This window comes from Typha angustifolia, chromosome 3, assembly GCF_048772165.1.
Source record: "Typha angustifolia cultivar Huaian chromosome 3, ASM4877216v1, whole genome shotgun sequence".
In the NCBI taxonomy this organism is placed as follows: domain Eukaryota; kingdom Viridiplantae; phylum Streptophyta; class Magnoliopsida; order Poales; family Typhaceae; genus Typha; species Typha angustifolia.
This window is the reverse complement of record NC_133241.1, coordinates 6,087,286-6,104,602: the sequence shown is the minus strand read 5'-3', so window position 1 is coordinate 6,104,602 and position 17,317 is coordinate 6,087,286. Positions and strand designations below refer to the sequence as shown.

The 17,317-nt window shown below is 36.9% G+C and overlaps 2 protein-coding genes across 2 annotated transcripts; both read left to right on the top strand.

Annotated features, from left to right (window-relative positions):
* Positions 1-397: 397 nt before the first annotated feature.
* Positions 398-8,475, top strand: LOC140758524 (cycloeucalenol cycloisomerase). Its single transcript, XM_073094726.1, has 8 exons — positions 398-540; positions 645-817; positions 1,320-1,403; positions 2,031-2,072; positions 3,041-3,151; positions 5,259-5,450; positions 6,615-6,712; positions 7,883-8,475. The coding sequence occupies exons 1-8, from the start codon at positions 534-536 to the stop codon at positions 8,088-8,090; spliced, it is 915 nt and encodes a 304-aa protein (XP_072950827.1). The 5' UTR covers positions 398-533; the 3' UTR covers positions 8,091-8,475.
* A 472-nt stretch (positions 8,476-8,947) lies between these two features.
* Positions 8,948-17,163, top strand: LOC140780125 (argininosuccinate synthase, chloroplastic-like). The gene is made up of 10 exons (XM_073125479.1): positions 8,948-9,138; positions 9,836-9,894; positions 9,968-10,049; positions 10,764-10,926; positions 11,173-11,221; positions 12,486-12,668; positions 13,988-14,062; positions 14,132-14,317; positions 14,914-15,002; positions 16,227-17,163. The coding sequence occupies exons 1-10, from the start codon at positions 9,081-9,083 to the stop codon at positions 16,777-16,779; spliced, it is 1,497 nt and encodes a 498-aa protein (XP_072981580.1). The 5' UTR covers positions 8,948-9,080; the 3' UTR covers positions 16,780-17,163.
* Positions 17,164-17,317: the final 154 nt, after the last annotated feature.

Below are 17,317 nucleotides of genomic sequence, written 5' to 3'. Positions count from 1 at the left end.
TCTTCATCAAATATCTCGTAACTTGTGCATAAAATCTAGACGGGTTACATGAATTAAATTTATTAATTATATAACTATAATAAAAACCTAACAACTCCCACGTACAGCCATGGACACTGACACGAGTCAGGTCCTCGTGGCCTTGTGGGCAGAATAATTGCATGTGATTCTTTTAATTAATTCAAAATTCCAAACCAACTTAGTTGGGACGATTAATTGAATAAATTTTCGCCACCTACGTCTATCATCCATTCCATAAATGGCAACAGCCAACAGGTTGCCGGCATCCAATCACTAACCGCCAAGTACCCGACTTAGCGTATGACGACACCTCCATAGGCGATTATCGAACTCGTACAGCATGTGTAGTATCGGATCAGGCAACCTACGTATAATTAGACTCACCTGTGGTGACGGTACCTGTTCCAAGTCAAATAATCCAATCCCACTACTTAACTACAGCGACGCTGGCCTCCGGCGGCGTAATAGGCGCCGAGATCCGCTGCTTGGTGGTCGGAGAACGAGGTCGGAGGATGGCAGGTAAGAATCCGCTACCTGTCTGTGCTGGGAGAACTTGGTAGGGCGTCAATGGCGAAGAAGCTTCTTTACTAGGGTTTGCGAAATTTTGAAAAATTCGATCGCAGGGTCAGTGAGGAGCACTCAACAATTGAAGGGGAAGAAGAGTAATGGCGTGTCGCAGAGTTTGTGGTTGGCTTCAAATCCGAGCAAGAGGTGGGGGGAGGCGTTCTTCTTGCTCTACACGCCGTTTTGGCTGACGCTCTGCCTCGGGATCGTCGTCCCTTATAAGCTCTACGAGGTTTGGTTGTTATAGAATATTAATGTTTGCTTTGTGCGAAAGTATTGGATGACTTCGGTATCTGAAACGTGAGAAGCCGCGTTTTGTTTTCTTCTAAGTTTGCAATTATATAACTTTCGAATTGTGTTAAACTGGGATGAATCCGGTTTCTGAGATGGAACGGACAGGTATTTTGTAAAGGAAAAGGAAATCTTTACGTTAGTGAATGACAATGTGCTTAGAATTACTTGGGTTCTTTTGGCATTATTATTAGATTTCAAGTTCTTAATTATATTTGCATAAGCAGTTGGCTACCATCTTGGTTTGTGATTTTCTCCCTACAATTTTGACATGATTTTCAAGTTTGTAAAATAAAATTTTAAAATTTTCTGGCCGTAGATGACACTTACAATTTGGGTTTGAGTTTCTTCACTTTTCTGTTAGGTCTTAAGATCAAAATAGATGAGTTGATGTTTTTACAGTTTTGAAGGTAAATGATAATGAAGCTTGATCCTGATTACAGAGTTTTACTGAGTTGGAGTATTTGCTTCTGGGATTGGTTTCAGCAGTTCCGACTATCTTGGTGCCACTATTTCTTGTTGGAAAGGTGAGATGTGAGTTTTTTCTTTTTCACTTTTCCTTACCTAGTGAGGAAATAGTTCTTATTTAGTCCAATTGGTAAGCAATGCTATAGCCTGTAGGAGATATAAATTAAACCAACCGAGACCTTACTCGTATTTTTTGCTTATCAAAATTGGGAACTGAATTTGTTTATATATTTATATTTCAACAAATAATTGTCTGGCGAGGTTGATTGCTTTGGGCCAATGATCGTTGCCTTTTCATTTGACGTGAAGCTGGCTAAATGAGGATGCTCATATTAATCAGAAGAGAATCTGATTACTTCAAGCATCACTAGTATTGACAGGCTTAAGGCTGTTTTAGTTCTAACTTCCTGTCAAGTATATGGGACCACCAATTTTAAGCTCAAGATTGTCAAGTATATGGGAGCCATCAATTTTCTAAGTATTTTAGAATGGATCCTGATAGTCTGATAGCTGTTATCTGAAGGAAGAAATGTTCAATTTTAGTTGTTATTACACTTTAGCATTCAACTTTATAATCTTCTAATATTAGCTAGCAATCCTGAAACCTTTTATGACTGAAATATCCATACATTGAAGACCTTATATTGTAAGTTTTTAACTAACAATGTTATCCATCTTTTGTGCAGGCAGACAGTGGCAAATGTTGGAAGGATCGTTACTGGGTAAAGGTAAAATTCTTCTATATGGTTCTCTCATAAACCATTACATGCATTTAACTAGTTCTATAAATGCTGCAGCTTGCAGATTTAGTGAAACCTATTTGATAGTAACACGAACATGAAATTATTCTAGAGTGCCTATGCTTGCATAAGTGCACGCTGAAGGGCCGAGATAGCAATACAAATAAAAAAAGAAACAAACAAAAAGACCAAACCGATGATTGCAGCAGAAATTTTTTCTTGGATATTTCTAATAGAAATTGGAATAGAGATGCATCATTTTCCTAAGTGAATAAGATAACTAGGAATTTTATTGGTTAGGCATCTTAAAACAGTGACCAAATATTTAAAAGTATCATGTCTATCAATATGAAACTTCTTCATTTGTTTAAGATTTAAGATCTGTTTGACCTATTGGTTTATACATGAATATAGATATATACAGATAGTCTGGTTATGCAAAAGTTTGGACTCATGTATTCTTGAAATAGACTATACGAATGACAAGGAAGGCTACCAAGGGCACTTCCCTTAAATACTAAATAGGTAACATATGGGTTTGACTTAAAACCTTTGTCCACGGACTACGTGTTAGGTAGCATAACTGCTCGACACACGCTATGCTAGCAGCTCTTTAAGTGCTGTATGGCAAGGAATAGTGCATATTGCCTGGTTTGCAGGAACAGTCTTTTTGGTGTGTCACTTGAAATGCTGCGGGGCCAGCAGCTACATTGAATGTCATTAGCACAGTGATCTAGAGCTCCTGCAGACTGACCTCATAGGAATGGAAACTTAAATTCTTGCTCACATGAACACACCCACATATAGATAGATAATCAAGAAAGTTTGGCTACACAAACTTATTAAGGTGGTTTCCAGTTTTCACAAAATGTTGATTGTTGAGCCACATCCTTATTATTATTAAAGCTTTGTCTTTTCATCATTTTACATGAATTGCTGACACTAGCTTGTTGCAGGCAAATCTCTGGATTATTATTTTTAGTTATGTGGGAAACTACTTCTGGACTCATTACTTTTTCACGGTACTCGGAGCATCGTACACTTTTCCATCATGGAGGATGAATAATGTAAGGCACCAAATGTCTATAGTACACTGATACTCTGATTCTGATTAACTGTTCTTTCTTTCTTGTTTAAATTTTAAAATTTAAGAATGATTTGTTTTCACAGTATAATGCTTGTTCAAGGGAAAAAGGGAAAGAAGAGGGGTGTCTATTCATGTAATTCAAAAGTTGTAATTTGACTAATTTCTAAACAGGGAAAAATAAGGTACCTTGTGACTACAGACTAATATAACCAGTACGAATTATTGTTACTTGATAAATTTGAGTTAATCTTATCCTTTCCCACTTGTTTCCTGGAAAACTGTTTGTTTAGACTACTTAATTTGATGTTTATCTTCTAATCAGTTCTTGTAAGTTTATCTTAATAAGCCTTTGACACAAATCCTAGGATCTTAATAAGCCTCTAATCTTTGATAGTTCAGCCATTTATCTTTGCCAGATCTATGGCTCTAAATTTACGTTATTTCCTGAAAGTAACAAGATGTGCACTAAGGCCTAAAATATCCATATGATCATTCTTTTAGTTCAGCACATGAAATAGTGATTATTAAGTTTAAACCATCAGTTCAATAAGTTGATCCAATTATAATGCACCTGTTTGCATCGTACCGACAGACACGTATAAAGCTAAAAAAATTGCATCTGAGAGAGTAGCCGTAGCCATCAAGGATCACATGCATCCACAAAAAGCAGTATTCACATTTTCATATTAATATCTTCACAGGAATCTTCAACTCTATATGCATCAACATTCAGATCTATAATTTTGCTCACAAATTTCTAGGCAAGTTGTGTTTATGCTGTTCCCAAATCAATCACAGTTCAGCCAAATCTCAATCATGAAATAAAGATGTGTTTATGCTGTTTCCAAATCAATCACAATTCAATCAAATCTCAATAATGGAAGGAATAAGGCTCAGAGATGCTTGTATGGGAAGGCAAAGAATTCCTACTCATAGTCAATAGAAACAACCACATCAATTTAAATATACATCACAGCAAGTGAAATACTGAAATATGCGTCTTGCAACGCCCAAACACACAAGACCTGTCATCTTAACAAAATAATTCAGAACAGACCTTCGAGTAGTCGAAAAGATGTGAATGTTAACTTATCAATGGTCAGTCATTGTCTTTTCTTTCCCCAGTTCTACACATGTTACGAGAAAGCCTAGCACTTATCCTCTTTTCTATTTGGATTTGAACAAAATCCAAAAATATTATGCATCTGGCTTTTTGCAACATGTAGGCTGACCTGGTCGTGAGGCTTATTGTTTAGTAAGGCAGTTGGTTACTAGCTTTATTTCGGCAAAAATAATGTCTTGTCTCTCTGATAGTCCCAAGCAGGCAAGCAGAATAAGCAGACTGCTAGTATTACAGTATTAGTATTAGCTCTATGGTAATTGGTAGATGAATATGTGGTGAGTTCTTAGCACGGGTCTGGAGTTATGCATCTCCTTGTATTCATTTTACCTTCACCTAGGTGTATATGTAACATGGTTATGGTATTATTTTAAAATTTTAACTTTGTCAAGTACCAAAGCTTTGTTGTGATTATTGGTGATTTCTGATCAACAATATCAGCTAATCACTAATTGATATTAAAACTGTATTCTATTATGTCTTCCTCTCTTTCTTGGGTATATGCAATTGGTTTAATAGCATATTTTTGTATATACAATTTTCTTCAGCTATTTGAACGGTAGTTTTTTCATTTTTCTAGCTGGTCCAATTATATCATACCTCGAATATGGTGGTAGATGCTAGTGAAATTAACAAAGAACAATTTTTTAGCACCATAACAAAAAATACTTTATAAATGCCGAGTTATTTTTATCATGTGCACTATCAAATCTCATAGGAAATTGGAGTATTGAACAGTTATTTATGGGCAAATATTGTCATTTGTTTTGGCTCTCTCTATCACTAACAACTTTTGCTATGCAAATATCATTAATTCTAATATAATGTTAACTATGTCATTGTCTCTTAATGTTATACACATTCTCATAATCATCCTTGCATTGTAGCTATTTTTTCCTTGTTTTAAAACAGTTATGTGATTGTTATATGCTCTAACATGGCGTAACCTTTTTTTACTGTACTACAGGTACCTCATACCACATTCCTTTTGACTCATGTTTGCTTCCAATTTTACCATGTTGGGTCAAATATGACACTACGTAGGTTGCGTCACTCCATTGCTCACTTACCACAATCTGTGCGATTGGTCACTGAAGCTGCTTGGATTCTGGCCCTTTCATATTTTATAGCATACTTGGAGACCTTAGCCATTGCAAATGTATGTGGCAATTTATCCCCTTTCATTTAAATACTGGAACACTTTTTTGAAAAGTAAACATGGTTTTAGTCAAAACTATTGGAGTAATTAGTAAGAGAAGACTTTGACATATCATACAGTATGATAAATTGAACAGTAAGTTGGCCACACTTCATGGTAAAGTTTATTAAGCAACATCCTTGAAATTCAAGTTTTAACCTAGTAGATAGAATATGACAACTTCATTTCATATGTAGTTATTGAATGGACATGTATTACATGAACTAATGTGAGTATGTTATATCAATGGAATACATACCTTTGAAACTGCCAGCAACTAAAATTTTTATAGACTTTGTTAGCAATAGAATCTTTCAGATTAAGGTTTTTAGTTTTAGACAAGAACTTAAAATGTTCTAGTTGAACTGCAGTTCAGCTTACACCTAGACTGCTTAAAGTACATCAAATTTTAGTATGCTAATTAAACTTGCAGGCTTTTCTGTAACCAAAAGTGCTTCAAAACTTACGAAAATTGGATCAAGATTGTTAAAACTAGCAGATACTACTAACCTTTGATTTAAATGAGGTTACCCAATTTTCACTATATCTCTTTTACTCCATCTTATATGGATGTATTATCTCTCACTAATTCCTAAACCCAATTTGCTCAGATGTTGCTGAACTTGTGCAGTTCAACTGTTATATAGAGGTATAGAGGAAAAGAAAAGGACTGGTTGAATCTTGTAAAGAATCTAAACCAAAGTATAGATCTAGATATTGTTCACTTTATAATATTTTTGGGAGTTTGAGTTTCTTTCCAGTTAGTTGTTCAAATTGTTCTTGAACAACGCAGTTATCAAATTGTATCTGCTAAAGGAATTCTCTATATAAGTGAATATATAAAAGTTTGGTTTTTGTCTTATTCTTATTGTTCAAAGTTAGATTAAGTTAATGAATTCTGTATCTTTAATTTACTGGATGTACTTGCTACCGTCGATAAGCAAAGTATACCAGCTGTATGCATTCCTTAATTTTTTTGAATAGATGTGTCTTATATTCATGGAGTTCAACTCCCTGCTAGGAGCTTAATCTATTTCCAATTTCATGACAATTTCCTTCTGCTTGATTTTGAAATCATTATAGCTACCCATTTTAGCATCTGATGGATATCATGGGTTCTTGCAGTTTCCATATTACGAGTTTGTTGATCGCACCTCAATGTACAAAGTAGGATCATTGTTCTATGCAATATATTTCCTTGTCAGCTTTCCCATGTTTTTAAGGTAAATTTCTGTTTGTACATACATTTTTGTTTATGAAATTACTTAAATTGATTCTGGTAATTATTCTCTATTCATGTGTTATTGATTCATTTCCCCTATTTCCTGTTGTCTTTATTTTGCTTTAGAAATGCTGCAGCATCTGTCCTAGTAGACATTTGAGACTGGATATAAGATCTTTGTGTTAATCTAGGGATTCCTTGGTCGCCTAAATGCCGAATGCTTTACCTTATCGTCTTACCGACTGCTGATATAATTTCTTTCTGTCATTGAGGCAGTCTGGATTTCATCAAATGTAGGACCAGAAGGAATGGTCTGCTATGCAAGTTTTCTGGCTTTCTGTCTCATAGAATGGGATCATCTCGGCAAATGTACTGTTATGAGTAACATGAAAGTAATTTTAACCCATTATCTGATGAGGTCGTTGAATATGCTAGGTTTTATGTTGTTCTGAGGCTAGAAATAGTGTGGTGGGCCCATAAGTGTACCTTAGGTTGCTATGATGACACTTTGCAAGAGAATCAAAGGTGAACTGTGTGATTAAGTTTTGTACTCTTTCTCAGTGTTATTCTATAATTAATCCAGATAAAGCCAAGAAGGCCAACAAACTTCTTGATAGCTTGCTTAAGATTTAGCTTCATCCAATCACAGCTCATATAAAGAGGGCCTGTTTGGCTGCAGCTTAGCTTGTCCAATTGTATAGGAGAACACAAGCATGAAAGTATATTAACAAAGAAGTCATCTGTCGAGGGGAGTCTGAATGTTGGGTGTCATGCTGGTCTCTTTATCTGGGATCTGTAGGATGTCAAGTATCTACTATATTGTAATAAAGTCTTTCCTGAAAACTTGCTGAAAATAAGTAAGCTAGAGGGGATTTTTGCATTGTTTTTTTTCCTTTACATGACAGAAAGGTGAACCAGATCCAAATGTTCTCTAAATATCTCCTAAATGGGGCAGTTCTTGCTGTCAGTGATTGCTCTTTAGGAGGACTGAGCCATATGGCCATTATTCCAGCTCATTCATTCGGCACTCCTTTCATTGACATCATTTGCAAAAGGAGTATTACTCAATGCTTATGGGAACTGTTCTTTTAGCTGAAATCCCAAGTTATTTTCTTTCCTTTTTGTCAACGATGGACCATTCTGAACATTTCTATCTTTGAAAAACATTCAGATTAGATGAAAAGGATGGGGATCCATGGGACCTTCCCAGAGTAGCTGTTGATGCGCTCGGTGCTGCAATGCTTGTTACCATTATTCTCGACCTATGGCGCCTTTTTCTGGGACCTATAATTCCAATCCCTGAATCAAGGCAGTGCAGTCAGCCAGGGCTTGCGTGGTTTCACATGCCCGACACCGGCATGCAGAATGGCAGCTCTTGATTTGAAGAATAAAGTTCAAAGAGATTGTTGTAACCTATGCATCAGCAAGTATATCAAGAATGGGCATTTTGGCCCTCTTGGATCAATTTATGCTGTAGTTTCCATCTTTCCGGTCGTAGGTCGTAGCTTGTAGCGAGATTTGTGATCTTTGTGAAATTAATAAAAGAACGGTGGTCTTAATGGTATTTCCTCCTTGTAATGATGATTCAAGGGCCAAGTACCTTCAAAGCCATCTAAATTAGCAATGGTGGTATTAATGGCATGAATCTTTGTAGTTGAAGTTATATAAGGCTGCTTGGTCTGCTGCTGGAAGTTTTAGACTGCTGTTGCATCATGCCTTTTCTGGTTAAATAACATATGTGGCAATGACATGGAGTCGTTTTTCTCTCTTTGGCAAGAACAGGGATACTTTCATTTCACTCCCCTTTATATGTTTATTGATTTTTGTACCCTATCTTTTTACTAATTTTGATCCAACACATATATTTTTCATTAAATCATGGCAAGCATCATCTCACCTCGGTTTTTATTTTCAGTAATTAATTCACAAAATAAGGGTCGCTCGTGAATATTAATTAATCGACCCTGTAATTTGCTTTTACTGCCCTAGAAAAACCCTAAAACGTTGCTGATGAAAGATAGAGTATTAAATATTTATTACTTTCAAAAAGTCCACTTTAGGAATCCCCCCGCCGTAAACGGCTCATAATATAGAATGACTATTTTACCCCCGATATCTTTAACTCTGCGCTCCGCTATGCATGGGCATTCGAGTCTTTTGACCAAGGAAGGAGCGCGACCTTCACGTGTCGGCGGCGCTTGAGTTCCTGCCAAACGTGCACCTGACCTTAATGCCAACTATACACAAAACCCTAAAAACCTCTGCATAACTCCACAGATTAAGAACTGTCGACATTCTTAGCTCCGAGGGGTTCGTAGTCGAAACCCTAAGATTAATATCGATCTCGAACAACCTCTCCGATACTTGTAATGGCTGTTTCGTCGTCTTCTTACTCTAAGTTATCCCTCAGTGGATCCAAGACAAATGGTAATCCGAAGCAAATGCTATTTTCTTTTTAAATTTTTTTTTTCCTTTCAATGGTTGGTTCCTGCTTCCGTGGATCTGGATTCTCTTTTTTTATTAAGAAAAATAGGGTCTTCCTCTTGATGGTCAATGTGCAAGGTCCTTGCTTTTCTTGAATTTATGGACTAATTCTGTTACGATAGTGGGGTTTTTAAACTGCATGCTTTGATAGAAAATTTGAAGCTATTCGTTCCATGCGATTATTTTGCTACTTGGTTTAAATCTATGAACTATTTTCGATGCCCCCGTGTGCATTATTCTAAATGGCGCGGTTGAGTTATTCGTTTCTATTAACAGGATTGTATGCCATCTGGCACTTTACATAAAGATATTTAGATTTATTTTAACAGGTCTCTCTGGAGTGACGGCAACCAATAGTGGATGGTTCTAATAAACATAAGTCCATGTCTAGGACAGGTGGAATAACCCTCAGTTTAGTATCCATAAGCCAACTGGATTTTAGTATTTGCAATGGGCATAAAATGTGTGTAAAAATGTAATGCTGGGGTTTGATACCAAAGATTAAAGGTCAATTGCCCCATGTTTGACTTGATCCAATGAATCTGGAATGGAACTATTAAATCCACGGACTATGTGCAAATGAAAGTTGTATAGTTATTGCTTAGGAAGTCTTACTTGCCAAATTGTTCCGTTCTTGAAGGGCTTCTCCAAAACAGAACTAATGCGTCATACCGAAAGAAATCTCTCTGCTGCCAGGAGGTACCAAAGCAATCAAAATTGTATTATATGTCTTACAGTCTGCATGCAGGTCTGATTGCCTTATTCTTATTAGGTGGGAGCAAGATCAAGTGAGTTCAGTGGCAGACTGATCGTCAACTACAGTCTAAAACATACTAATGCGCCTAAGAATCAAGGTATTGGAATTTGGAAGTAGTGAGATTTCCTTGTCTCTCAAACATTATTGCCCTTATATTTATCGTTTTTCAACTAAATGCAAATAAAATATTTGGTGGTTCTTGGCTTAAGTTTTAATAGTGTGGCTTGAATTTCTTGCAAAATATCCTTGAAACTCTACAAGAAAGTGCTAGATATATCTGGAATAGCTTGTTATAATCCATCTCTCTTTTTTCTCAAAAATTTGTTTTCGAGCATGATGATCAATCTGTCTAGTAAAGGAAACAGAAATCTCAAAGGGGATGAATGTGATTTGGAACGATATGTGGATTCCAAAGTGCATTTTTGGCTAACATAATTTAATCATTAACATGATAACTGTTATACAAGAGTGGCTGCTATGGAGGTTTCCTTCTCATTGGCATGCTTTCTGATACACAGAATTGTTTTACTTTTATCTTTTGTGGCTTTTCTTTAATTCTTGTGTTTGATTGAACTTGATATGACATTTCATTAATTATAATAATTGCATTTAGTTTATACTTTATATAATATACAGGTAGTTTAGAGAAATTAATTTAGAAAAAAAAAATTCTTGAGACCTGCTTTGGGTTTATGGCAACTGCTATTCACCAAATGCCATGAAATAGCTAAGAAGTTTGTTGGTTTCTTATAGGCTAGTCTCCTCAGCTACTTTGTGCTAATGTTTTAAAGTACTGGGTTGTTAAGTGCAGCTATTCAGAGTATATTGGATGCTAAAAAAGAGAGTGATGTTTTCTCGGGAAAGACTGACACTCTTGGTAGTCACGATAAGACTGGTCTGCGTGGAAAGTTGAAAAAAGTCGTTTTAGCTTATAGTGGTGGCTTGGACACGTCAGTAATTGTCCCATGGCTTAGGTAAGTTGCTTCAGGAACCAAGGGTAAGTTATTCCCTTGCTTAATGTCGATAATCTTCTGAACTATAAGTAGGTCTTAGCTAATTTTCCTTTGGGAATCAGTAGAAAGGGATTGTTGCTTGCTTTTCTTCATATTTTCCAGTTTTAATTTACTTATGGAAAATAAAATTGAAGTTTCATCGTTCTGAAATAAGTTTATGTAACTTCATAAATCAAATGCCTATCTTATGTCATTCTTGGTTTGCAGGGAGAACTATGGATGTGAAGTTGTGTGCTTCACTGCTGATGTCGGTCAAGTATGTTATCAAATGTAAATTATTATAAACTGCAGTTAGTTGACTAGAAATGATACATGATTTTACATTGATATTGATACATAGTCGAGGCAAACCTATTTTCTAGATATTGTTTTTTCATCTTGTAGTAATGTGTATCTATTGGTCTATTGACTATTGCATATTATATGGCTATCAGAATGTATGGGAATGTTAAAAAACAGTTGTCTACTAGCATGTGGCTTCACACATTGTTCCTATGACCCACCAATGTATGATATCCTTCAGCTTCTTAGTGATAAATCATTTGCTCATTGTTGATTCTTATTTCCATTGCTATGGGTATGAATGTTGTTAACTATCAGGGATATAGGTTTCAAATTTCTGCCTTGTCACCAGCTTCAACTTTGCGTGCATGTGTAGTTGATAAATCATATTCTGTTGACCCTTGTTGTTAGATGGACATATTCAGACTTCTTCAATATGTTAAGCAGAAGAACTTATTTGCAGCTTTGCCACTTCAACTTTCTCTCTGTTTCATGATTCCTAGTACTTCACGGCTTCACATAATAAATCATTTGTTCATATTGGCTCTCCACTTCCTTTTTAGGCATTTATATATTTAGATTTTGAGGCATGGATTCTTTTGTGAGCTTACCATTTACTTGCAGAGACTTTGCAGGCACATAGACTAAAGTCACTAATCAAATCTTTCTGTTTGTATGTAGAATATTACCAATAATACTGCATAACCATATATCTCTTACCTTTTTCTTTCTGAACTGAAGTAATATGCCTATCATGGTATAATTGTTCTATACTTTTGGGACACCCATGCTAATTGTTTTATAAATGAAGAAACTTCAACTTGTTTTGTCTCTTCTTAAAGAGCATATATTCTCAAAATTATCTAGCTCGGTATAACTCTTTGAATTATATGCTTTTGGGAAAAAGTTATGCCGCAACTGGTGATTGAATTGAAAGCTTGGTGGTCTTTCGAGGATCTATCCTGTTTCAGTCCCATTTGCAAGGAGTTTGAGAAAAATAATTGTAGGCTTATTTTGATAGGATAGGACAGTATACGTTAGTTGTAAGGGAATGTTGGCCCTCTTTGTCCAGCCCAACGGCACACAGGCTCGAAACTAAAGAGTGGAAGTCATCAGCTGTCCATTTTCTTTCGATTTCTGCTTAGGCTGTAAAAAGATTCAGGAGATAGTTTCTATTGAATAATGTTGTTATGTCTATCTCTCATTTACTGAGCAGATCTATGTCCTATTTGTTGAAGGGTTCCATAGAAATGAATGGCTTGGAAGGAAAAGCTAAAGCAAGTGGTGCTAGTCAACTTGTTGTAAAGGATTTGAAAGAGGAATTTGTCAAAGATTACATATTCCCTTGTTTGCGAGCTGGTGCAGTCTATGAAAGAAAGTATCTGCTTGGTACATCGATGGCTCGCCCTGTTATTGCTAAGGTGATGCTCATTGACATGTAGAATCTATTTACTCAAGGATAATGAGCTCTAAATTAATTAATAATTAACAAGTGTAATTTCATCATATCCTTTATGGGCAGATTCCTTAGAATATCATATTTTGACTGTTCCTGTATCCTCAACAGATAATACAAAAAATGTAATTCACAAATAGAAAATTATGTAGAAGATGAATCAGAAAACAGCTCTTAGTGATTGCTTCTGTTATTCTTACTTTTCAACTGGATATTATAACCTTCTAGGTTTATATGTTGTCCTCTATAGTAATATGTTAACATGAACTTTGATTACATTTAGGCACTTCTACTGAAAATTGTTATTTGAGTTTTAAATGTATAAAATTATCGATACTGAGTTTTACATAATACAGTGAATTAACTTCTGGTTATATTTAGGCACTTTCAGTGCAGAATTATTATTTTTTAACTGTACGAAGTTTTACATATTGTCCACCATAGTAATATATTGTATAAACCTCTGTTTATATTTAGAAACTTTTAATGAAAATTTGTTATTTGAGTTTAAATGTAAAAAACCTATCTGAGTGATTGAAGCATGACTTAGTATAGAGCTTGCCTCTATGACCGGCATGGGGGCGTGCTGATCAGCACTTACTGTGTCGGTGGCATACCGACACGTGGCACGAGGGGGGGGGGGGGGAGTGTTGCATGACTCCTAGTAGCTTCGCCGCTCGTTGTCGACCTATCAACACCTCTCCTTGTGAACCTCATTGTTGTTGTTAGCAGCCGTCTCGCCGTTGTCTTGTCGCCTCTGAGCTCGAGCCACCAATTGCACGCAACCGGGTACCTTAGCCTGATTGGTTGTCGGGTAGGGTTAGGTAAAATAGAAACTTAAGTTACGGATCCCTCATCGCATGCTATTGGTGCTCGAGCTCGGAGGCAATGAGATGGCAGCGAATGGTGACGACGAGGTTGGCAAGGAGTGGCGATCTCGTCGGCAAGGAGTGGCGATGGCTGATGGATTGCGAGCAGCAAAGGGTAAAGGTGAGCCTTATCTTTTTCTCTCCCTCTCTTGTAGTATGGCTGGCACGTGCCGTGCTGTGCCTATGGCACGACCATCCATGGTTTGATGAGTTGGTCATTAAAAGTTTAAAATAGTTGACCTAAAAGCTGAGGATAATGTAGGCATTTGTTGTATTTTGGACTGAGATTGGCTTACAAATGCATTAAATTACACAGAGTCAAAGTGTGATACTTTTTTCACATAATGTTTTCAATGATTTTCTACATTTATACTCAGTAATGATGCATATTTTGGCGCTTGTGTGGAACTGACAGGCGATGGTTGATGTTGCCAAAGAAGTTGGTGCAGATGCAGTTGCTCATGGATGCACAGGAAAAGGCAATGATCAGGTAAATCATTTCGCAACTAAAAATGCTGTAGACATGGATGTGTTGTAATCAGTGTCAATCTTCTTGCAGGTCCGGTTTGAACTTACATTTTTTGCACTAAATCCTGAACTCAAAGTTGTGGCACCTTGGAGGGAATGGGACATCACAGGACGGGAAGATGCTATTGAGTATGCAAAGAAGCACAATATTCCAGTTCCTGTTTCAAAGAAATCTATTTACAGCAGAGACCGAAATCTATGGCACCTTAGCCATGAGGTACCTCCGCCGTTGCTCCTTTTTAGTGACTTTGGTAGTCATTTTATAATCTCGAAGTTGATGTAGTTTTCTTTGTTTCAAATGTTTGCTTTTATTTTCTGTTCCTTAATTTTCTAATTCCTCTATTGTATCTTCTTTTCTTCTTTTAGGATATTTTTTCAGTGCTTAAATTTTAGGATACTATTCATGCTCTACATGTTTTAACAATTGCAAGCTCCAACGGACTTTGTACAATAGTGATGGACAACACCACAGTTGTTGGCACCTGAACTTCTATATTGCTGTTAATTGTAGGATCAGTGAACGAGAAAGTATGCAATAAATGTGGTTCTGAAATCTTATTGTGCATAATTACATATTGCAAGTTCAAGCATCAATAAACCCGCTTCTACCCCCTACAGATTGAAGTATATATAGACATCTACTCAAATTTATCTAGTTCTTCTCTTTATAATAGTGTTGACCTAATTGGATTCTCCTTTGTCTCTCTTTTATTCTTATTAGGATGAAACTGTCATACATAAAAATACAGATATATCATCATGGATGTAGGTTATAGTCTTATTTAATGTGAAAATTTTCTTTGATATTGGAAGGGAGACATTTTGGAAGACCCTGCAAATGAGCCAAAGAAGGATATGTATATGATGACTGTTGATCCGGAAGATGCACCTAGTCAAGCTAAGTAAGTGTGCTCATTTCATCTTCACCCAAGGATAAGTCTTTTTTTAGTTGCCTTCTTCATAGTCAACTTCTGCAATGATCTTTCATAATGCCATAGAGTTTAGTGGCATGGTACTATTGGAGCATGTACAGCTTTAGTCTCTGTTTCAGTTATTTATCTGTTTTATTGCTGATAACTTCATGGGAACTACAGAAAGGTATCATATTGCTTCTAACCTCCCTATAACTGTATGTTGGTTAATTATTCAGTCAGGGCTTTCATGTGTAATTCGTACAGTGCTACAGTGCTTAGCAGATTCTTTCATCTGTGAATGGGAGAGGCTTGGTGGTCTTGTCAATGTTGAATTTTGTTTGTAGGTCTCAAGATTGGTCCATATTTTGCTTTAAATTGCCTATGAAAGTTTCAGAATGTAGTTGGAAGTCAATCAAAAAGATGCTCTTGAACTTTGATGAAGCATAATTAGGATCTGGTACTTACAGATAGAGGTAATCATTGACTGGTCTTACCTGGACCAACTTCCGGACTGACATCAAGGAGGGGCTTTGGCCAGGCCTTACTGCCCTAATTGCGAGCTCCTTTCATACTGGGTCTAACTGGGGTCACATTGGATTTTGATTGCTTAAAGACTGGACTTGACCTGACCCTAACAAATTTACAGTCTTTGGGACAGGATCTGGGCAGATATATCCTGAAGCTGGAGAATTGGAACTTCAATTTTAATGGTTCTAAAGTGCGAGCCTTACCTGAAACAAGCACAAGAGGCTTCCCTCCAGTCCCTGGTAGGGAGCTCCTTATAAGTTATCTTTGCATTCACCTTTGTGCTCTAGGGAGAAGACTTTTGAATCTAGTGCCAAAGAGTTTGTGAGACGAAAAGATTAGTTCATTTCTGGTTTATCTGGTAAATTAAAAACTTGCCCTTCCGCACATCAGGCATGATCATGCAGTTAGTGCTGAATGGAAACACCATGGCTGATGTGTTACTGTCAGTATGAATCCTCTTATGTAGCTTAGGTATGAATATGGTCATTATATTCCTGTAATATATGCCTCACTTTTATCTGCGTAGTGCCTATAACTCTAGTATCGTTCTATGGAAACTTGATAAATCGTAAGACATTGAATTTTGCTAGTTGTTGGTTGGACTCAAGGTCAAAGATGATGGCTTCGTGCAGCTTCCTATTGTTTTCATCTTTGATCAAATCAGTATTACTTGTATCCTTGCAGATATGTAGAGATCGGTATCAATGCAGGAGCACCTGTCTCCATTGATGGAAGAGTGCTCTCCCCTGCATCCCTCCTTGCGGAGCTTAATGACATTGGTGGGAAGTATGGAATTGGCCGCATCGATATGGTGGAGAACCGACTTGTCGGAATGAAGTCTCGTGGCGTCTATGAGACTCCTGGTGGCACAATCCTCTGGACTGCTGTTCGTGAACTTGAGTCGTTAACGCTTGATAGGGAGACTATGCAGATGAAGGACTTGTTAGCCCTTAAGTATGCCGAACTGGTGTATGCTGGGCGGTGGTTTGACCCTCTCCGCCAATCCATGGATGCATTCATGGAAAAGATCACCCAGAGCACAACTGGATCAGTGACTCTTAAGCTGTACAAGGGGTCGGTCACTGTCGCGTCACGGACGAGCCCCTATAGCTTGTACAGGGAAGATATCTCCTCATTTGAGAATGGTATGATTTACAACCAGGCTGATGCTGATGGCTTCATCAGACTCTACGGGCTTCCTACTAAAGTGAGAGCAATGCTTGAGAGGGGTATCTGAGTCTTTTTCAAGTTCTCCTGGCTGTTGAATGGAGCTTTAAAACATAGTAGAGAACTAGAGATCATAGACTCCACTTTTAGGTTCTTTTATCGCTAATACTGTCAAGTTATTTACATCATTAACAGCGTAAACTGTTTTGGATCATGAAAGTCGTTGAGGGAAATGGATGCTACTATAAATCCATGTGATGAGAAGGTACTGAAGTAGCCTGTTGGTCTGTCATTAGTGTGTCAGAATGGATGTGGTCCTAATGTTATTCAATTCCGGGTGTCTGTTGTTGTCTTATACTCTTTGTCGGTACCAATTGGAAGTTTTGCTTGATGTTCTTGTCGGTAAACACTGTCACATAATTAATATACTATGTTTGTACCAGTTGGCATTCAATGCTGTTATTCTAAGTAGTGGAGCAAATTTTACTGCTAAACTGAGTGAGACTAGGTTATATATGTACAAGAATATTCACTCTTCTCAATTCAAGATAGTGGATTCCCACATATATCTGCCATGAAGCTGGATCTATAAAATGAGGAAATTAAGA

Excerpts from the sequence above, each read along its gene's own strand:
- LOC140758524 (XM_073094726.1), top strand. Across the intron at positions 1,404-2,030 it reads CACTATTTCTTGTTGGAAAG|GCAGACAGTGGCAAATGTTG; the intron begins GTGAGATGTGAG and ends TCTTTTGTGCAG. Across the intron at positions 2,073-3,040 it reads AGGATCGTTACTGGGTAAAG|GCAAATCTCTGGATTATTAT; the intron begins GTAAAATTCTTC and ends AGCTTGTTGCAG.
- LOC140780125 (XM_073125479.1), top strand. The coding sequence starts at position 9,081 with ATGGCTGTTTCGTCGTCTTCTTACTCTAAGTTATCCCTCAGTGGATCC. Across the intron at positions 10,050-10,763 it reads TAATGCGCCTAAGAATCAAG|CTATTCAGAGTATATTGGAT; the intron begins GTATTGGAATTT and ends TGTTAAGTGCAG. Across the intron at positions 15,003-16,226 it reads GATGCACCTAGTCAAGCTAA|ATATGTAGAGATCGGTATCA; the intron begins GTAAGTGTGCTC and ends GTATCCTTGCAG.